Source organism: Camelus ferus, chromosome 6 (assembly GCF_009834535.1).
Source record: "Camelus ferus isolate YT-003-E chromosome 6, BCGSAC_Cfer_1.0, whole genome shotgun sequence".
NCBI classification, from domain to species: domain Eukaryota; kingdom Metazoa; phylum Chordata; class Mammalia; order Artiodactyla; family Camelidae; genus Camelus; species Camelus ferus.
Genome location: NC_045701.1, coordinates 89,511,240 through 89,534,337, shown reverse-complemented (window position 1 = coordinate 89,534,337; position 23,098 = coordinate 89,511,240). Strand labels below are relative to the sequence as shown.

The window sequence follows — 23,098 nt, the reverse complement described above, 5'->3', positions numbered from 1 at the left end:
CCAAGATGGTGGAGAAGTCAACTCCCAATAGACCTGGAGGCTCAAGACAGGCAGGAGAGTCGACCTCCAGCGGACTCAGCTTCATTATACACTCACTGTAGTGTCCTCACATTACAGTGGTGAATGACACATCCACAGGTGCCAAGACAGTTCAGAAGCTAAATATGAAAGGTCAAAGAGGGTGGTGGCCCAATTCCTAGGAATCCTGCTCTTCCCCCAGAGTAGTTGGAATAGTTCTCTCCTGTGTTAGCATATAAAAACTTGTAACAACATTGTAAACTGACTGCACTTCAATAAAAATGTATTAAAAAAAAAACTAGCAACACTGCACCTTGCAGTCACTCTTTCTTGCCTTCTGACTCAGCCCCACACTGTCTGTGGAGTGTGTATCTTTAACTTTAATCAACCCACCTCACCTCCAGGTACACCTCTCTAAATAAATCTACTCTTACTCAGCTGTGGCTCGCTCTTTAACTCTTCCCTGCGTGAAGTCAAGGACCCTCACTTGGTGGGGCGCGTCTCAGGGACCCAACCGAGACCTGGAACATGGCCATCCTCTTGAGGTCCCTCCAACTCTTTTTCCTGTATCACTTTCAACCCTCCTTAATCAAGGGCAGGGCCAGAGGCTGACCCCAGTGAGCAGAGCAGAGTCTGGAGTTCATTTACATCAGGATGACTTTTCCCTAATGCGAGCAACCAAGAAAAGGAGATATCTATGTTCATTGCCTCATGTGACTTAGTTCCGCCCTAATTTTGGCTGCCCAGTGCCCTGAGTAGGTCTGTCCCCCTGAGTCAGAAAGAAGCACAGAACCACAGGCTATCACTCTGGAAGGGTCCTTGGACATCATCTAGTTCATTCTGCTCTTTTCACAAACAGATGAATGGTAACGATGAGGCTCAGAGGGGGGAGATGACTCCCCAAGACCACCAGCAAGCTCAGGCAGATCAGGCCTAGAACCCAGCTCTCCTGGATCCAGGCCCAGCACTCCTTCTCAAATGACTGACTGCAGACCCATCTCCACTAACAACAATGCTACTCCTATCCCTGCTCCCTAGACCCTTTCCTCTCCCAGGGACACAATCATGCTTCCGGGTCAGTGGACACAGAATATACCACGTGGCCAGCAGTGGCAGTAACACCCCCACTCTCCAGACCTCCACCACGTAAAGGATGAGCCCACGCACTGATTAACATGTGCATGATGGCCATCACCCTGCTCTTTAGGCAAGAACAGCAAGTGACAAAAGAAACTGGACTTTCCTTTCCTCATTCTTAACTTCCTTAAAGCCTGAAACTCTCAATGAGAAGACAGAAGACATTAGTCATGTACGAAGTGCCGAAGGAGTTACTATGGCAAACAATTATGTTCACAAGTGATTTAAAAAATGAACGCGGTAACAAACGTGAGGAATCTGGAGGACAAACAGAAGGCTAAGATCACAGGTTAAACAGAGCATCTGGAGCCCCAACGCTGTGAATTTTTAGCGGTACAGTGCTGTGACTCCCAAGCTTGGGATCTGCTGGGGCCAAGTGGGCAAGTCCCTTGTCTCTTTGGGCCTCAGGCTCCTCACCACAAAAAGAGAGCAGTAACAGTACCTACCTCCTGGGAGTACCTCGAAGACACAACAAGACAGCGCACGCTACGTGGTCTGAACAGCGGCGGCGTGTGAAAAATACTCATTAGTATGAGCAATGGCTATCATCATCATTATGGACATTAATTGAGAAGTAGAATTCAGATCTTCTTACCAAGCTGCACTTTTACACTGAATCACATTTTCACAAACCATAAAACAGGATTAAATTATTGACCAGAGAAAGCTGACTTCAAAAAAAAAACTTAATCTTCAGGAGTTTTCTGAGCTTTGCTGATACCCTAGTACAAGCCAGATGATGTTTTTCTACAGTTAAAGCATTTATTCAATCGCTGTTCTCATGAAATTTTCACCAATTAGACACACTTAATAGTTATTTACTTTCCTAGACAACCAACCTCAGTGGAAGGGAGATGGGGCAAGACCCTGGCACCCCACTATACTTCCTGCTTCTACACAATGTCCCCTGCCTCTGCCACCCACCCTCAACAAGCAAGACGAGCTCCACCCCAGGAAGTGAATTGCTTCCAAAACGCCTGGCATGAGTGAAGCCACCAGGAACAGAGGCAAAAAAAAAAAAAAAAAAAAAAAAAAGATAAAAGTGCGATGTATTATATGCTATAGGAAATTAAAAATGAATGAGTAGATAGTCAGATGATTTTCAATAAAAGTGCTAAGACATCTCAATAGGGGAAAGGATATTCTTTCCAACAAAGGTGCCAAAATAATTGAAAATCCATATAAAAAAATGAACGTAGGCCCTTACTTCATACCATATGTAAGAATTAACTCAAAATGGATCATAGGCTAAGAGTAAGAGTTAAAATCATAAACTCCTAGAAGAAAACAGGAGAAACTCTCCCTGATCTTGACTAAGGCAAAGAAGGACCCATAGAAGACATTGCTGGTAAACTGGACTTCATCAAAATTTACAATATATGTGCTTTTTCACTAAGAAAATGAAGGGCAGGCTAGAGACTGGGAGAAAATCACACATCTGATAAATGACCCATATCCAGAATGAGTAACAAAATCTCAAAACTCAACCATGAGAGAACAATCATAACATAAACTGAAAATAACCTACATATCCAACAAGGAGGATTGGCTAAATAATCTAGACACCGGCAGTCAATGAAACATTAGGGAGGTGATAAAATGTTAAATTCTTATCAAAAAATAAGATGAACTGATGGAAGGATAGAGGGCTGGATATGTGGACAGAGGCGTGTCAAAGCATGTGAAATTGTGGTGGGAATATAAGCATTTACTGGATAATATAGTTTTTCTAATTTTGAAAATTTTCATAATAAGATGTTGAAAAAAGTTAAGCCCTAGGATATTTAATAACACAAATATGTCTTTAAACATGATGTACTGGTAAATAAAAAAGACTGTAAAGCTGTACGCACAGTACAAATCCACAGTACATACCTTCTTTTTTTTTAATGTGTGGCCTTAGGAAAAGGAAGATACACAGCAGAAAGTCAGCAGTGACTATCACTGGATGACGTGGTGACTACTTTTCCTCTTATTCTTGATGGTCCATAGTCTACATTTTCTACAATAATCAAATATTCTTATGATTAAAAGTAAGAGGTGCCTTAACACCAGCGAAGCAAAAAACAATTTTAGACAAGAATGACTAGAATTTACTTGATCATGAACTTGGTGACAGAAAACACCCCCCTCCAGCAAAGTTTTAAAAGTCTTAAGCGTATTCAACACACATTCAGTGCATAATTCTTTCAGCCAGATACCGTGCTACTTGCTGAACCTGGTGCCAGATGCCAAAACCCACAACCATCAGGGCTGCACAACTTGAACCGTACGTCAGGAAGAGAGCTGGTAGAGCCCTGAATGCGTGCTGGTCGCACCACACCCGCATCATATCTGGAGTCAACACTTTGCAAGCACCACTGACAAACCCAGAGCCTGTTAGATGAAGCTCAAGTGAGCAAAGTGTTCAATGTGGAGCAGAGTCAAGGAAATGACTGCCATATTCTAGTAACTTGGGTGCTGTTCTAGATGACGTAGAACTTGGATTAATCAGTAGAAATTTCAGAGGAGCAAACACCAGCTGAGTATAACAAGAAGCGATACTCAGGGCTGGGTGAGTAATCCAGTACGCTGCCTAACAACCCAGGGGACACCTCACCACTTCTGCTGTCTAAAAGCAGGCGCTGGGTGAATGCCTGTCATAGACAATAGCTACAGTCACAGTCATTCTTTCAAAAAATATTTACTGAGTGCTTATGATGCAAGGATGTTAAGTTCCATAACCTGTGCTGTCCAACTTGAGAGCCTCCAGCCACATGTGGCTGACCACTTGAAATGTGGCATTTCAATCAGGAGGACCATCGTATGCAAAGAACATGAGAGGGTATGTTCCTTATAATATGAAGGACAGAGGAAATTAATCTGAAGAGGCAGATAGAGGCCAGGCCACAAAAGACTTTATAAACTATGCTAAGGCGTCATAACTTTATCCATAAAGACAGAAATATCCTGAAAGAAGTCAGAAAGAGAATATTAACTCAGATTTGAGTATTAACAATTTAACAAAGTACAGAGGAGATATTTTAAGAGGTAGAGGACAAAAGTGGAATGTAATTATGGCATTTTAATAATGATGAAGACCTGAATTATATCAGTTTCGTGGCTCTGGAGAAAAGGGGACAGACAACAGAGGTTTTAAGGAAGCAGAAACAATAATGACATGTCCACTGGATGTGGCGGGAGGGAACTGACAACTCCATCAAGGCTCTATGTTTCTACTTTGGATCACAGTGTGCATCTCACTGGGAATGAAGATTCTGGAAGAAGAAGTCTGGGAAGGAAAGCAGTACGTTCAGTTTGTTTTTTTTTTTAAAACAGATTTATTTAGAAACAGATTTTTATTCCATAAAATTTACCCATTTAAGGTATACAATTCAATGGTTTTTAGGTTCACAAGGTGGTGTGACAGTCACTGCAATCTAATTTTACTATGTTTTTATCATCCCTCAAAGAAACCCCACACCCACTGGCAGCTACTTCCTTCACCCACAGCAGCTACTAATCTACTTCCTGTCTCTATGGATTTGCCTTTTCTGGACATTCCATATAAATGGAATGATACAACATGAAGTCTATTGTGACTGACTTCTTTCTTGTAGCATATTTTCAAGGTCCATCCATGTATCAGTATGGGCACCCCATTCCTTTTCACTGCTGAATAATATTCCACTGTGTGGACAGACCACATTTTACTTAGTCATTTATCAGTGTGTAGACATTTGGGTCATTTTCACTGTTTGGCTACTATAAGTGATGCCCCTATGGAAACTCATGTGTAAGTGTCATGCGGATGTATGTTTAATTTCTCTTGGGCATATGCCTTGGAGTTGAAATGCTGAGACATACGGTAACCCTCTGTTTAACATTTTGAAGAACTACCAAATTGTCTTCCAAAGCAGCTGCATCCTTTTACATTCTCCCCAGCCAATGTATGAGAGTCCCAACATGAAATTTACCTACACAGCCACTTACCCAATGTGTGAAGACCATCCACACCCTCACCAACATTTGTTATCATCTGCCCTTTTATTCCAGTGAGTGTGACATGGTCTCTCACTGTGGTTTTGGTTTGTGCCTCCTCATGTCTAATGATGCTGAGCAGATTTTCGTGTGCTTATTGGCCACTTGTATATCTTCTCTGGAGAAGTGTCCGTTTAAATCATTTGCCCACTTTTAAGCTGGGTTGTCTTTCTATTAAAGAGTTGTAAGAGTTCTTCATGTAGTCTAGATACAAGTCCCTTATCTGGTATATAACGCACAAATATTTTCTCCCATTCTGTGAGTTCTCTTGTCACTTTCTTGATAGGATGGTTTGCAGCACATGTTTTTAACTTAGATGAAATCCCATTTATTTATTTTTTTCTTTTATTATTTGCGTTTTGGTGTTATTTCTAATAAATCATTGCCTAACCCAAGGCCATGAAGATTTACTCTTATATTTTCTCCTATAAGAGATTTAAAGTTTTAGCTTCTGCATTTAAGTTCATAATGTTTTGAGTTAACTTTTGTATATGGAGGTAGGGGTTCAACTCCATTCTTTTGTTAATATTCAGTTGTCCCAGCACCTGTTGAAAAGGCTACTTTCCCCTCCACTGAACTGTCTTGACATCTTTATTGAAAACCACTCGTTCATAAATATGGTGGCAGGGAGTCTAGTTTTAGACATGCTGAACTCGAGGCACCTGTGCTCCATCTTCTTGGGAACAAGCTACATGTGTGGAAACCATGTCTTCTACTCACAGCCCAGGAATCAGCACAGTGAACTCAGCAAACAGCCAGTGAATGATTAGCCAGCTCTGTGATTCAGGACCATGCTGCCTCCTCACCCCGAGACACGGACACTCTGAGGCAGCGCACTCTGGGCGCTCGGGACGGGCCCTGCTGGTTCTCTCCCTAGCACTGCTCTTCTACTGGGGACTCTTTCTTTGTCTGACTCAGTCTGTTGTGTACATTTCTACTTTGCATGGTAACACAAATCAAGGAGAGCATTTTCCTTCTTCCCAGGAAAGGAAGTGTTTTGTTTATAAACAGTACCCTAAAGTTGCTCAGTTAACAATCTCAGCTGAGGACTTCCCTTTCGCTAAGCTCTGCTCCGCTGAAGTCCATCAGCAATTTAAAAATGTAAATTCTCTAACACTGGCTTGAACACAGAAAGACGCTGGGCCTGGCACAAGACTGAAGCCCTTTATGCGAAATAGAAACCCCCCACCTCGGAGCCTGTGTGCCTGTGGACAGACCAAAATCAAATGTGGCCTTTGGCACTGCGTTCTTGTACCAGCTGAGACTGTTAACTGAGAAACTAACTAGAGAGAAGTCATGAATAGAAGAACTGAGGACATTTAACTAAGATAATGAAAGACTATCTGAAGACTGTTACCTTCAAGCAACTGAAAAGCAAACTGTACAAAGAAGTGCAAGAGGGGAGAACCAAAGCAGAAGATAAAACCCTGTGGTATTTAAAGTATTCACGTCTGCTGACATTATGTTTACATTAAACCTTCAACACCACCTTTATCGTGTAGACTAACACCCACACGTGTTCCCCTTGCCTCAACCAATCACAAGGCACACTTCTCTCACAGATAAAAAGAATAATAAAGTCAGAATACTGACCAGGCACTCTTCTAGCACTAAGATGTAAAAGCCTGTGATCATCATGCCAATTTCTCGCCTGTCCCAACCTCAAAGCTACACAGTAGGGGATTAAGCAAAGATGTTTGTAACCATGCAAATATATCCAAGGACAGCTGGCAGTCACATTTGTTCATACTTGTCTTCGACTGTAAAAGTATAAACACTCTTGTCTGGAGTCTGGGTCAGCCTCTAAGTTGAGATGGCCATGGTGAACAAGAAAAGGTAGAACACAATTTATTTCCTTAAATATACTAATCATAGTTCTTTTAAAATCCAAGTCTGATGATTTCATTATATCTACTCCTATTGTCTGTGTTTTCCCTTGGTTTCTGGTTACATCTTATCGTCTCCTATATCTGATAATTTTTGATTGAGTGCCAGTCATTGCATATGAAAACTGGATGGATAATTTGAGGCTCCTTTAGAGTGGATTTACTTTTGTTTCTGACACACAGGTTGGCGAGGGGTACAAACCACTCCAGGTCACCTTAATCTGATGAGATACTGGGACGATTCCAAAGCAGCACTCCAGCTCCTAGAGAGCCCACCGGTTTCTTGCTCACCTTTGCCCTACGTAGAGCCCTCAGGGAAAACCAGTGCGTTTACCAGGGCGCCTCCTCCTTCACAGGGTCTGAATGCCAATTTTTTTTTTAACCTCCCTGTCTCATGAATCTGTCTAAAGCTCTATCCAGCCTCTCAGCGAACAATTTCAGCAATGATAACTGCTTCAAGTGCAGAAACGGGGCCAAATGTCAGACCTACCTGTCCGCCCTCTACCAAATCCTTTTTAGTGGCTGAAATATTGCTCATGTTGATTGAAAAGGCAGCACGTGATGAGTCTGTAGAGACCCAGCTTCCCCAGTTCTCCAAACACGGGCTGAAAATCACCCTCAGGCAGCCCTGACTCAGCTCTCCTATGGCTTCAGACTGATTTTCGTTTTTAAGTTTTCACCTTTTCTTGTTTTAAGCAGGACTTTGGTCCAAACAACCTGATAAAACACTGCCAGAAGTAGAATCTCCCAATCCAGCAATACTTCACATGACCCTTGTTTAAAACTGAATCAGACGGCAACTTTCTAACACAAATCACTTATAATTTCATTCAAGTTTTTTCTAGTTGGTCTCTAATACTTCTGCAGTTTTGAAATTTGCGTTTACCCAGGGGACTAACCAAATCAGGGGATGAAGCAATTTGGAGTGTGGGAAAATAGAGGTTAGGCATTACTGTTGACTAACAGAAACCCATAAAGCCCTGATTAAAACAAAGCATTAATCAAAAGTAATGCCATCATGCACTATAATCTAAAATCAAACATGCTTTGCACCTCAAATTGGAGGTATGGCGCTCCCTTCAAAAAAGAAGACAGCTGGGAACTCCCAGGCTGGAGCCTGACACACAACGGATCCACAAGGAATCCCCTGTGCCCTTGCCTCCTTCTCCCCATCCCCGACCGGTCCCACAGAGAGGCGGGCTGACACCGAACGTAGGCTGAGATTTCAGGAGTCTAACTTTCCTACTGCGAAGTCTAAGGCTCCTTCCCGAGTTTTTGCTGCACTGATTTTTTCTTTTTTCTGCTGCGCTAGGGTCAAGGTCATAAAAATAGACAACACATGAATCAAGACAGCAAATACTCTTGCCTCCTTTTGCCTATAACTAAAGAGGAATAATGGGTGAAGCAGCATGGAAAAGAAAAAAAAAAAGACCAGAACCGGGAGACAAGAAATCTGAGCTTCATGTCCCTAACACCTCACTACCTGTGAGCCAGCAACAAGCGACCTCTGGAGTCTGGGTCTGTTTTCCCACCTGAGAAATGGGGCCCATGCACTATTCAACAAACATTTCTTGAGCACTTGTGGCCTTCCAAATAAACCAGTTCTTGACCTCAGGTCAGCAGTCTCACCTCTGGCCACATACTTAAATAACCTAGAGATTTTAAATAAAACAACAGCAACAGAACACCTTATTCCAGACTAATGGAATCTCTGAGGTAGGGCCCTGGCATTGGGAGGAGGGTGGGGAACACAGCCTTTTCAACTGTTTCTGGTGCCCAGTGAGGCTTAAAAACCACTGGACTTGGAGAATTTCTAGGTTTCTGAATCTAACTTTCTATGCTTTTACGAATGAGTATTTTTTACAGGTCAAAAACCTTCAAAGCAAACTGGTTTCTTGTGTAAAAACCTCCAAAGCAAACTTGTTTCTTGAGTAACTTGGAGGGAGGATGACTGACAGTAGGGGGACGGTGCTAACAATCCTATCCTGGAAAGTCGCACTGCCTGTCAGTGACCTCCAGCCTCACTCATGCCTCCTTGGGTTCATATTCAAAAGCCACATATACCATGTCATAGCTGAGAATTCTCCCCAAGGGGCATAGAGATGCTTGAATTGTGCCATTCTGGTTTTGCTCCTTTGAGTTAAAGCACTATTTGGTCATTTGTGATTTTTGTCATATTTGTTTAACATGAGTGCTATTATATAATCTTAATCTTAAAAATCAACTCGCTAGAGCAATAAAAAAGTATTAGCCCTACTAAATATAAAAACACAGAGCCTCTCTAATCAACAGCAAGGTATTAGCACATGAATAAACACAGAGCAATGGAACATAATAGAAAAATCCAGAAACAGGTCAAATTAATTAAATATGACAAAAGACAGAATCTCGTAACATGGGGAGAAAATGGAATTTTTAATAACTAGTATTCAGATAACTGAAAAATCAGATAAAATTGGATCCAGCTCTCAAACCATATATTTAATCCCAAATGGATCAAAGATTTAAATGTTTAAATGTTTGAAAAACAAAAAAGAAACTGTACAAGTACTAGAAAAAAAAATAGGTGAATTCAACCTGGGAACAAAGAAACATTCCATCTATGACTGGAAATCAAGATGCAGTGAGTAAAAAAAATTGTAAAAAAAAAAAAAAAAAAAAGACTACTCACAAAATCACGCGCATTAAGCACCTGCCCTGCATCATTTCAGCTCCACCTGCCTCACTTGCTTCTTATTCCAGCCACCCCTGAGGCAACCAGTTTTGCTCTAGCCTGAGACCCATCCCTGCTCCGGGGGACCTGCTCCAGCAGGTGGGGGCTGCCATGGAAGCCCTCTCAGCACCCACACGTGAACACCACCAGGTACAGGGCAATTAATGCCCCAGCCGGGGCCAATCCTCTGCCAAATGAAGACAGTAGCTACGGGATATTCACTTCTCCCTTCCTCCCCCCACATATCCGTCCTTCACAATTGAGTAATGGATCAGCTGGCTCAGGCGTGGCCACAGCAAAGAATGATGAATGCATGAATGCAGCTCGTCCTCCTTCCAGGTTCTCACCTCCCCGCCCCTCACTCCCACTCCCAGAGGTGATGCTCCCCTGCAAACACAAGTGAGCCTTTGTCTCAGATAGAGTTTTCTGGGGAACCCAGTGAAAATACCACTAATTTGATGCACTAATTTTTTTTCTAATACAAAATAAAAATAATTATTTAATTATTAAAATTTAAAAAGCATTCATCAGAAGCATAACTCCTTCCTCCTTGAGCATGGGCCACGAACAGTGAGTGTCTTGAGAAGAAGACAGTATGAAAGGGGAATAAAAGAGTAACTGTACAGTGATGGGACCTGACACACACCACCTCAGCCAGGGGGTCAAGGTCCATGTCAGCATTCATAAATCATGCTGCAGTACTTCCCTCTAGAAATGTTACTTCCTCTCTGTGATCTTCCTGCCCGAAACTTATGACCCCAGTCTAACCATTAGAAAAGCATGACACAAATTCTAATAGAAGGGCATCTTGCAACATACCTAATCAAGTACTCAAAACAGTCAAGATCATAAAGACATAAAGTCTGAAAAACTCTCACCACAGAGGAGCCTAAGGAGATATAACAACTAAATGTAATGTGGTATCTGGCATCGGACCCTGGGATAGAAGGACATTAACATTAGGTAAAATCAAGGCAACCTGAATAAGCCGTGCACTTCAGCTAATAACGCTGTATCAATATTAGCTCATTACGTGTAACAAATGCACCACGTAAGACAAAACTGTACATGCGGGAGTATGGGAACTCTGTACTATCCGTTCACTCTTCCCATAAACCTAAAATTGTTCTAAAATATAAGTCCTATTAATAAAAAGAGAAAAGACTTATGAGAAGCATTCCTCTGTCCCCAGCCATGGGGCCTGGGATCTGCATTTTGGAAGGACATACACGCGGTGATTCCTATGCACATTAAAATTTAAGAAACACAAGGGACACTGAGAGCTGCAGTGCACAATGTCCTCACAGAGAAATAACAGGGAAAAAGTCCATCCACACATCAATAAACAAACCCTTCTCCTGGCAGTGGCTTAAAAACACCAGGCTGAGGTACTGTCACCCTGGTAATTCATTAAGCAGCAATGAAACAGTTTTCATCCTGGACGCCAGCTCCGATCCATCTGGGGCTCCTGGAATGCTGTACATGGAAGGACCCGTGACAAGGTGGAATGAATGTCGTGATTTACTACCCAATTTAGGTACAAGTGGCAGCATCAATATTCATTAAGCCTCCACCAAGTGCCAGGCACAGGGATCCAACAGAGATTAAAACAGGCATAGTTCTTCATGGAGAACAGGAGGAAAAAGGTAAGTAATTACCAATTTACAGAAGAGGAAATGTGGGGTGCCACAGAGGCAAGTAAAGGGGAAGGGCCCTCAGCCGGGGTAGAGGTCAAGGATTGCCTGCCTGAGGAAGTGACATTTAAACTAAGATTTGAAGGCAAAGAACTTAGCAATGTGAAGAGGAAAATGAAGCAGCTGAACTCTGGTCAATTTGTGAGTTACTCCAACAGACCTTCTCTTCCTTAAGGATCCTCTGGGAGAGGGGGCAGAAGACAAGCTCAGAGCAATAGACCCAAGTCTACCGAGGGAGCCCAGAGTGGAGGGCAGCACCCAGGGGTTTATGGAAGGGGCCCAGGGCACATATGGCAAAGGGGAAGGGCTGGAGAAGGTGAGTAAGAGGCTTCCAAAACTAAGCTCTTGTAAGGTACCTTGTCCACTTTCTCTAGGACACTCAGCAAATGTGTCTTTAGAGCTCTCCGTCCTGCAGAAGGAGAGGGCACGTGGGCTCCCTCTGCCCTTTCTGCCTCGGCTCCCATGAATTGCACAGCTAACTGTGCTCAACTGCAGCAACTATTTCTCCATCTAGATTTTCTGGTACAGTTAAATCCTCTGCCCCAAAATAACACGCCTCCTGTTTTGACTTTATTTCAGTAGTTCTGTTTAGTGTCTTTTATAGAGAACGTCCCCGAATCAATTTTAGAACTTGAAGCATCAATAGCAACTGTGGTTTCTAAACCGAAAAAGTATCACAGATGGTAGATAAGTTCTACAGTGACTGACAAAAGGGAAGAATATTTGAAATCAGAATTGTCCCAGATTTTCCAGGGTTCACCTTTCTCACAGACACAACAAATTGAGGTGGGGGAGGTAGACAGCTAACCTTTACTGAACACTGTAAGCTAAGAACTGTTTATGTATTTTCATTGGATCCTCACAAAACCCTGTGAAGGCAGGAGAACTATCCTCATTCGTATCTGAGAAAAATGGAGGTTCATAAAGGTTAAGTCATTTGCTCAAAGTCACTCAGCTGGTAAGGAGTGAATCTGGGGCAGAATCCAGTTCTGTCCCACTCTAAAACCCAGGCTGCTTAGAATACAAGGGACAAAATGTGGCCTAACTCAGTACTTTTTTTTAAAGTTCATTCACATACCTACGTTAAGTCTAAACCAAGGAGTAGGTATCTTTCACACAGCCTTAAAGACAAAGACAGAAAATCCATCTCCATACACAGCCCTAATAGAGGACTCGGGAACACGGCTCCCCCTCCTGGTGAGCAGAGGAAACCACACCATTTACTTCTGATTCCCTTTTCAGTACTTTGCTTTTTTTGGGGTGGGGGAAACACCTCCAAATTAAGACTAGAAATAAAGTTCCTTTCATTAACTTTATCTCTTTCTTTCCTCTCTTCTTTGATTAAAATTAACATTCTGATGATACGTATCAGTAGCCTTTGGTACCAGTAATAACACTATTTTGTTAACTTATCTTAAGGAAATAATCAAAGATGCACCCTAAGATTTTTGTGCACAGACATTATCATTGTGTTGTTTATAATGACGAAATCCTAAAAACAAGCTAACTGTCCCAAAATTGGGGTAGTGGTAAATAAGTTATGGTATATCATCTAAGAAAGTATTACTCAGCTATTTAAAATGTTTTCAAAGAATATTTAACCAAGGGGAAAGGCATACATGTTGAATGTAAAATGTCCAACACAAACACACAGTACAATATCAATTTTGTGAAAATGTTACACTTACACATGAAAAAGATAACAGAACTTACACTCGTGTTTAACAGCAGGATCAGTGCTGATCTTTACCATCTTCCTTATCCCTTTCTAGGTTTTCAAATTCTCCACATTCAATACATACTACGTTTAAATCAGAAAAAGTGATATTTTTGTAAAAAGTAAGAGAAAATTGCCACTAGAAGTTATTTCTACAAAGTCTTCTCCTTTTAGGCTAGGAAAGAGAAGAGGCTATTTGCCAAGGGGGCCGCCATCCTTCTTCCCCACCCTGGCGACACCGGGGGGCGCGCTTCCCTGAGTTATCATCGAGTCCCGGGCGCGCTTATGATATTTATATAACAACTGAGTCATCCAGCTTATAGTCAGCTGCAAGGTTCAAACCTGGATATTATATAGATTATGTGAAACAATGCTGGTTTCAATGATTTTCACGTAGCTTATTTATGTGCAATTATAAAACTAGGTTTAAATTTCTTACATTTATGCAACAAAACTACCAAACCAGCAAAATTCAAAATGACATTACTTTAATAAAAAGATGACGTTGCTTATATTAAAAATCATCACCCACATATGGTAATGGCACTGCTCTAAAAACAGGCAGACAGAACAACAGAAGACAGCTGAAGATACAAACACACAAGCCCCACCGCGGGTCTCCCTAATGTGACTTCCAGAGACGTCTAGAGAAATGCTCCTCCGGCCCCCAGTCTGCAGCACTAAGTTCAGAAATGTACTTGGACTCGAATGCTTAAGCACGTGCAGGCTAACGGTGATAAGCAAAGGCTGTGCTTGTGGCTGGGTGTCTCACACGGTACCCTGCAATCATGCTGCATTCTGTGTAACTCCGTGACTGATAAAGTGCCCTTGGCCCAGATGAGGTAGCTCCCTGGCACATAACCAGACCTGTGAGATGGTACACTGGCCATGCCTCACACACACAAGGCTGACCCTGCCGGGGGCAGGAAAGCTCTCTGAGGATTAGCAGTGATCCTTGCTCAGATGTCGGCAGCTGCAACCATGCACCCCTGGAAAGGGCTTAGGGATCCACATGTCTGCACTGCCATCCAACTTGGAAAACATTCCTGATATCGCTGCCATGTATCTGCTGCTACAATCAAGCATCTGATCAGCAATTTGGAAGAAAAATGTAATTTTGATCTTTACCTCATATTCTAGACAATTTGGAGGATGAATTTTTGTTTGAAATTTTATATATAAAACAGGAAACAATTCTTGTCAAACTTCTAGACAAACGCTCTCAAACATAAGAAATGGTGGAAAAATCACAAAGAAAATAATAATATAAAAATCTTAAACTTTTAGATATCAAGTCTTTAAAAGATAAAAGGCTGATAGGGAGAGAACATTCTCAACAGGTAAATGACTAAAGTATATAAACAGAAGTACACTGCACACTGTGTACGTGGGGGCCTTAGACAGTAGGGAAAGGATGCGGAAAGGGATCTAGCAAATGTCTGTAACTCTTTGGGGGACGTGGACTACGTGGGGCAGAAGAGGTTTGGGTCCTTCTGCCTCCTTAGCACCCAGTCCAGTAGCAGGCAACAGTAAGTCCTCAAAAATGATTTCTGAATGAAGATACGAGAATACATAAGGTCTGTTAGGAAAAGGGAAATAGTCTAGAAAATAAAGAAAAACTCAGGTACAGCTTTAATTATCCAAGTCATTTGGTTCAACAGAATTTTTTTTGCTAAAACATGTGGACATGTGCCTCAAATATTCAGTTTATGTGTCAGAATGCATCTCCAGTCTTACGACTTTCTGAGACACTCCTTAAAAGGGCCAGTTTAGAGGCTACATTTCAGACCTTTTCCAGTAGGTTATATCTATGTACTCCCATGAGACTACATAGCAAAAACAAATAAATAAATAATAATAATAATAATAATAATAATAGTGTTATTTTCATTTAAGAAATTCAGGATTGAACAAAAAGGAAAGTATTTTTCACAGATGAGCCATATTGTTTATAAATATCCAGATCACATGAGCTGACAACAGAGGTAGTGAAAAGATCCCCCAACTCATTTGGGTCTGTGTGTAGTCTATACACATATAGATGTTTAACCATAAACAGTCTGCAACAGAAAACCATGTTAAACTCTTAGCATTTTAAAAAATTTATCTAAAGAATAAAGAATGACTCATTTTAGGAAAACCATTTAAAAACTTTCATTTCTACATCCATGCCTTTGTATCTGATCAAAAAATGGGACCTGAGAATGCTAGTATGCTATTATTGATCAAAAAATGAAATGTTCTATTCAAGTGTACCAGGTAAAGGGTACTTTTTATCAAATAAACAAGTCAGGAAAAGGAAACGAATATGAAGAGAGGAAAGCACCTGCTTCCAAAATCCTGTGCTTTACAGTAATGATCTGCCGTTTTGTTCAGTTAACTACATATTAAGAGGAGGTAAAGATTTATTCTTTTTTTTTTTTTGATTATTATTTTAATGGAGGTACTGGTGACTGAATCCAGGACCTCCTGCATGTTGGGAAGGCTCTCTACAACTGAGCCAAACTGTCCCCTATTCTTAAAATTATCTTGATTCTAAGAGCATTTCACAAATTGAGATGATCTAATATAGTCATGACATAACAGAAGAAAACAGGTGTCATTATTCTCCATAGCTTCTGTAACCTGGCATTTTAAGTCCCCTCCAGAACTGAATACTGGCTCAAAATGCCCTAACGTGCATACATCAGGGACTTTTACTTATAGTAAATGTGAACTAAGTATACAGAACAATCCTCCAGCTGAAAAGAACTAGAAAAGCAAGGGAAAAAATATAATAGATATCTGCTTGGAGGCTTGGAGGATGAAGGGACGTCAGAGGCTCAGGGAGGTGAATTCAGTATTTGGGGCTACTTTCCCCCCAAAAAGAGCTGAGGGTGTCTGCCAGCTCTGAAGGGAGTACTAAAAGCTTGGCGTTGGTTTGGGGAGTAAAGGTGCTGGTGAAGAGCTGAATGCTAGCATTAATGGTGAACAGGAAAGACTGGCTCCCACAAGGACCACAGCTCAGTTCAGAAACATCCCAACCCCTGAGACTGCAAATGACTCCACATTGAAACGTCTCATTTGTCCAACAAAGGAAAATGTGAATTACCTCTGGAAGAGAAAAATGTCATCTTAGGCCTCAAAGTTATTTCTAGAAACAATTTTGCAAACATAACGTCCAGCACACAGTTAAAAAATAAAAGCAACTAGGCACATAAAGAGACAAGACAATATAAGTGAAAACCGAGAGAAACAGACATTGGAAATGACTCATAAATACTGCCATATTTGAACAAACTTTAAGATAATTATACATACCAGATTTCAAGAGATGAAAGACAAGATTGATAATTTTGGCAGAAAGCTAGAAACTATAAAAAGAGCACCAAATGGAAATAAAAAATATGTAATAACTGAAATTAAAAATTCAGTTGACAGGAAAGATAAGTGAGGGCCTGTCCAAAATGAAGGACAAAGAGACAAACAGAAGACACAGAAGGAAGGTTAAGAGACATAGAAGATACAATGAAATAGCCTAACAGGCCTAATTGTAGTCCCAGAGAGAGAGCTGAAGAAGAGTGGGACAGGAGTGATGACTGAAGTACTAACGCCTGTGACACACAGAACTACTGACAGACGTGAAGCCAAAGACTCGAGAAGCCCCAAGCACCTGAATTACAAGTTAAAAACAAAAAATCCTTACTAGGAACAGCACAGAAAAGTTGCTGAAAAGACAAAGGAAACATTTAAAAAGCAGCCAGATTCTAACTGGAAAAGTCACATGCACCCCAATGCTCCTAGCAGCACTATATACAATAGCCAAGACATGGAAGCAACCTGAGTGTCCACTGACAGATGACTGGACAAAGAAGTTGCGGTATACTTATAAAATGGGATACTACTCAACCATAAAAAAAGAATAAAATAATGCCATTTACAGCAACATGGATGGACCTGGAGATTGTCATTCTAAGTGAAGTAAGTCAGAAAGAGAAATAAAAATATCATATGATATCACTCATAAGTAGAATCTAAAAAAAAAGAAAAAAAGAAAAAACGGGACACTAATGAACTCATCTACAAAACAGAAACAGACTCACAGACATAGTAAACAATCTAATGGTTACTGGGGGAAAGGGGGTAGGAAGGGATAAATTTGGGAGTTTGAGATTTTCAAAAGTTAACCACTATATATAAAAATAGATAAAAAACAAATTTCTTCTGTATAGCACAGGGAACTACATTCAATATCTTGTAACAACCTTAAACAAAAAAATATGAAAATGAATATATGTATGTATATGCATGACTGGGACACTATGCTGTACACCAGAAACTGACACACTGAACACCAGAAAGTGATACATTATAACTGACTGTACTTCAATAAAAAATTTTTTTAAAAAAAGGACAACAGACAAGTGACTTAACAGAAACAATCTAAGTCAGAGATAATGAGGTATCTTTAAAGTGCTAATAGAAAACAATGGTAAACGAAGAATTCTGTAACTACGGGAAAGACCCTTCAAAATGGAGGAAAATGTTCTAAAATTAGATGTATTAATGGTTTCATAACTCTGTGAAAATACTAAAAACTGCCAAACCGTATACTTTAAATGGGTACTTTATTGTGCATGTGATTATATCTCAATAAACCTTTTCCTAAAAGAAGGATAAATAATGACATTTGCAAACAAATACTCTAAGAATTTGATACTAGCAGACCTGCACCAGGAATTCTTAAGAAGGAAAGAAATGACTCCAAATGGAACACTGGAAGATGACAAAGATGGCACTGCTGGGCTAAGGGGAAAGGCGACCTTTTTGGTAAACGGTGCTGTAAAAGTGGTTCGGCTAAAAACGAAATTTGACCCCTTTTCTACCAGTTACACCGGTCACTTCCAAGCGGGCTGTAGATCTTAAATTCGAAAGGTAAAATAGTAAACTTTCTGGAAGATTTTAAAGGAAACTATCTTCTTGACTTTGGAACAGAACTACAAATTAGGAAGAAAAAAGACACGTAAACCTCAAAAGAAAACACTTGTGGCGGAGGGTATAGCTCCGTGGTAGAGTGTGTGCTTAGCATGCACGAGGTCCTGGGTTCAATCCTCAGTACCTCCACTAAATTAAATAAATAAATAAACCTAATTACCACCCCCCACAAAAAAGGAAACACTTTTGAACAGGCGCTTCATAAAAGAGGATACCAAACAAACATGAAAAGATGTTCAACTTCATTAGTCAGCAAGAAACTGCAATTCAAAGCCACAATGGGATATCACTGTACACTCACCAGGATGGCTAAAATTTAAAACTGACAATACCAAGTGCTGACAAGGATATGGAGCACAAGAACTATCATACACTTGCTGGTAGGAGTGTAAATTGGTATAAACACTTTGGAAACTTGGTATTATCTCCTAAAGTTGAAGATATGGACATCTTTTGACCTAGAATTCCACTGCTCGGTATATAACTCACAAAAGTGAATACACCAGGAAACATATAAGAATATTCTTAACAGCATTATTAGTAGTCAAAACCTAGAAACAATTCTGATGTCTACCAATAGTGGAACAGCTAAATTGTGGCATTTCATACAATGGAATACTATAGATTAATAAAAACAAACAGCAACAGAATGGATGAATTTCAGAAACATCTTGAGTGAAAAAAGCTGAACACAAAAGAACATATATTGCATTAATATTTCATTTATACAAAGGTAACAAAACAGGCAGAGCGAAACTGTATACACTAGTTTTCATGGAATGTATGTTTAGAAGGTAGAATCACACAGACAAAAGGCAAATAAGTCCTTATCCCCCAAAATTCAGGATTGGGTTACCTCTGGAGAGAGAATTCTGAGCTCCCGGGTGTTGGCAATGTTTTTTTCTCGAACTGGTAACCACCAGTCCCCCTGGCTGGGTGATAAACCAACGAGTGGTAGGTGCAGTGTGGGTCCTGCGCTCTCCCGGTGTGCCAGAAGAAAGGAAACAGGGACGAGGAAAAGGCAATAGAGAGGGGCAAGCAGATCCAGGTGGACGGAAACTACCACTTTACAAATAAGCTCTGGGCGCCGGCACAGGGAGGCTTCGCCAAGGGTAGACAGCCCGGGGGAAGCAGGCCGGAGGGCCCCGGGCCGGGGCGCGGCCACACCTGCACGCCGGTGTGGGCCTCCCCACCCCCGCCCCCAGCCCCCTCCGAGCGCCTCCCGCCAGTGCAATGGCCGGCACCGCCCGCTCCTCCCCGAAGGCCGCCCACCCCGACCCCCCCAGACCTTCCCGCCGTTCCCGACGCCCCCACGACTCTCCCGAAGCCCTCCCGCGCTCCGGACGCCCCCCGCCCCGGCCTCCCCTCGCCAGGCGCTAGCCCGACTCACCTCATTGTCGCTGCCGGGGCGGGCGCGCGGGGCCGGGGGCGCGGCGCGGGGCGCGGGGCGTTAGCGGGGGAGCCGGCCCCGGGCGCGGCGGCTCCGCGTCTCGCTGGGCTGCGGGGGGCAGCGGGGGCTCATCTTCTCCGGGCGGGCGTCCGGGCCGCTAGCTGCGGGGAAGGGCGGCGGCGGCGGCGCCTGACAGCTGGGCCCCGGCCCCTGCCATCTTGGCGGGCGCGTGCCCGGGCCGCCGTGTGCGCGCGCCGCCGGGGGAGGGGAGAAGAGAGGAGGGGGCGCGCGCCGCCCGGGCCCCGAGGGTCGGAAGGAGCGCGCGCCCGCCCGAGACTCGGGGCGCGGCCCCCGGGCGGGCGCAGGCGGCTCCGAGTCCGCCGAGGGAGAGGCGGGAGGGCGCGCGCGGGCGAAGTCAGCCCGCGAGCCGAGACTGAAGGTGCGTCCCTTCGTCTGCTGAGGGGAGAGCGCGCGCGGCGGCCCAAGCCCGACACAAAAGGCGCGGGGCCCCACAGCCCGCGCCTGCAGGAGAGGGAGCCGGGGGCTGCGATGGGCGGGGCGGAGCCTCGGGGGGAGGGTCGTGAGGGCCGAGCCGAGCCGCGAGGGGTGGGGCTTCGAAGGAAAGGTGATCGGAGATGGGCGGGGCGGAGCTTCGGGGGACAGGGCGGGTGGGTCTGAGAGGGGCGGGGCCGTGGAGGAGGGCAGGGCCCAAAAGGGGCGGGGCGCCGGCCTGGCACGTGCAGTGCTGCGCCCCCTCCCCGCGCCGGGTACCCCCAAGTATCCACAAAAGCCTCTGTGAGATTTGGCTGGAGGTGTTACCCCTACCGCACCCTGCCTTGGGCTGCGCCTGCTCCGACGCAGTGGTCAGCCCGGATCCCAGGGGTATCGAGGTCACCGACGACAAACACCCTCTCCTTGTAAATAAAGGGCCAAGGCTGGGACAGGGAGTCACAGCTTTGGGGCAATATCAACACCTGAAGGACCTTCCAGTCCAAAAAAGCCCCACCTGGCCCCCCCAAACCACAGCTTGTGAAAAATCACATCGACTACCCTAGGTCGTCCAGGTTTTCTCTGGTTGATAAATCCCCACCCTTCCTAAAGGTTAGCCATCCTCATTGCTGGCTGGAAACCCTAAGCCCTCGCTTCCCATAGCTAGGCAGACACAGTCCCTTATGCTTTCTCAGTATTGCCTCTAAAGCTCCCATTCCCAATTATCACAGCAACAGGGAAAGCATATTTACCTTTTAAAAATTGCCTCTGAGCAAGAGCACATCCAGGGTTTAGCGGTGTCTGGCATAAGGTAGGGGGGCAACAAAGGGTCGCTATTTTACCCCTGGGCCAGACTGAGAAGAGGCTCTGTGAGTTAAGTGGTCCTGACCGAGATATAGGAAGAGGTTGAGCCAGTTCTCAAGCCAAGATTTTTCTAACTCAAAATCCCAGGGCCCATCCATTCTTTTTTGCTGCACTTGATCATCATTCTCACACTTTGAAGACTGAACCCCCTCCCTCACTATCCACTTGCCCTCAGAGGTCCTTAGCAATTGGCTGTCACATCTCCACTTTCCTTCCCCGATTTGTCTGAGCTAGAGTCTTCAAACTCAAAAGGGCACCTTGGTCTTCTACGGCCCTGTTAGCAGCCCCCAGGGGTTTCCGCCCCTCCTAACCTTATTTGTCCCTCTCTTCCCTAGGGTCAAAATTAGTCTCTTTGCTGCAGACGAGACTTGTTAGACCCTAAAAATTACTAAAATGGGCAAGCCTCAGGTCACTTGGGGCATGATCACCTCTGGTCAGTGCATATCAAAGATCTGAGTGAGGACCTAGCCAGGATATTGGCCTGTTTTTTCCCAGTCTGGTTTATAGAAGCATGTGGCGCACTCTGATCTCCAGATCAGGAACTTTCCCTGCTGCCTTGGAGTCTGCACCTGGAAGAAGATTCACTGGGAAACGCTGATGGCAGATTTGCTGTGTAACACTAGCACCAAAGGTGAGGGGCACATGCTCCCATCAACCTTTCCTGCTAACTACCAATCTCTTGGAACAATAAAGACATTCGAGTTCCTTTAAGGAGCATCAGAGAATACTGATGCTGGAGGGGACCCGCAAATCCTTCTCTCAGTAAAGGACTGGGGGCACAGAACACTGAGAAAGGGAAAGTGGCCCTTTATCACTCAGTGAAGTCATGAAATCAGCTGTGTCAGGCTCGTGGAGAGTTTCTTGCATGCGATGTTTGTTCATCAGAGGGCTTCTTGAGCTGCAGGATGGGTTGGGGGACAGGCAGGGGCCACTTACACCCTAAGCCAAGCCTAAGAATGTTTGGGAAGGCAGAGTGCCATGATTTACCCAGCAGCACAGACCCAGCATGAACCTCTCTGAGCCTCCATTTCTTACCCAACAGATGTACTCCTAATTCTGTCTTACGGGTATCAGTCTTTGTGAGAATCAGCACAAAGTCAGCTCCCAAAAAAGAGCCCTTCTGCCTTTTCCAGAGCCTCACTCTGACCCCTCCTTCCCCTTCCCTTTGACTGTGCAGCAGTGGAAACCATCATCTACTTAGCATATTTCCTACTCACTGAATAAAGGCTTTATTTCTTAAAAGTACATGAGTTCATGTTTTCCATTCTTCTGGTAAAAAGGAAATTAACATTTTTTGGACACGTGGCCCCCGAATGATGTGTATCTGGAGGTCATCAGTTCTTGGATTTGAAAAGATTCCTCAGCAAAGTCAGTCACTTTATAACACCTGGTAGATTTGAGGTTGGGACACGTGGCCAGGCTGACTACCTGTGGGTCAGCTCCAAGGCACTCCTGGACTGGATTTCTCACTCATGGTGGGGGCAGGAAAGAAGGGGTTTCTGCTGTCTGTTGAGCCAGGCTCGGCATAGAGCCACAGACACATAATAGAGCTAGAAAGTCCTTGAAGGATATACTATCCCACCTCCTTGTGAAACTGAGGCCCTGGGAGGTCACACAGGTGAGAGGAGGAAGAGCCTGATGAACACGCATTTCCACAGGCTCCAAGCCCCAGGACAGCCCACGTTATCCCATGCTCCCTCCCTGTTTCTTGAAGGTTTTCCAGCCTGGAGTCACTGGTGACCCCGTGGATCATCTTCTCCATGACTTGGGGTTGCCAAAACAAACCTTACTCACCACAAATAATCATAAGAAACACATTTGCTTTTGATGATTCACCAATGAGACCATGCCTGGTTTGTATTCATGAGCCTAAGTAAATTACTAATTCACATCAGAAACTGACGTGAAGATGTGCTACTTCGAAGTGAAGACAACAACAGAGGTCTTAGGGGACTTGGGACCACCTGTGACCCTGCAGCCCTTTTTTTGAAAAATCCTCATTCACACCATTAATCTCATTGACCAATTTAGTTATTACCAACTGTTGTCTTCCTTAAATACAACACAATTTATTGTCATCCATTCATTCATTCAGTGTTTGTGGAGCACCTACAGGTGTCTGCCTCCTCTCATGCCCAGCCCACCGTCTCTGTCTACCTGGCAAATCATCTTCAACCCCATCTACATGTCAGCTTT

At 43.6% G+C, this 23,098-nt stretch overlaps 1 protein-coding gene across 1 annotated transcript in view; it reads right to left on the bottom strand.

Moving 5' to 3' along the window:
• The window catches only part of EVL (Enah/Vasp-like), a 135,233-nt gene extending 115,412 nt beyond the window's left edge, over positions 1 to 19,821 (bottom strand). The window contains exon 1 of the mRNA XM_032482623.1: positions 19,550 to 19,821. Within this exon, the coding sequence (XP_032338514.1) occupies positions 19,550 to 19,554 (5 nt within the window). The 5' untranslated portion in view covers positions 19,555 to 19,821. The remainder of the gene's footprint in view (positions 1 to 19,549) is intronic.
• Positions 19,822 to 23,098: the final 3,277 nt, after the last annotated feature.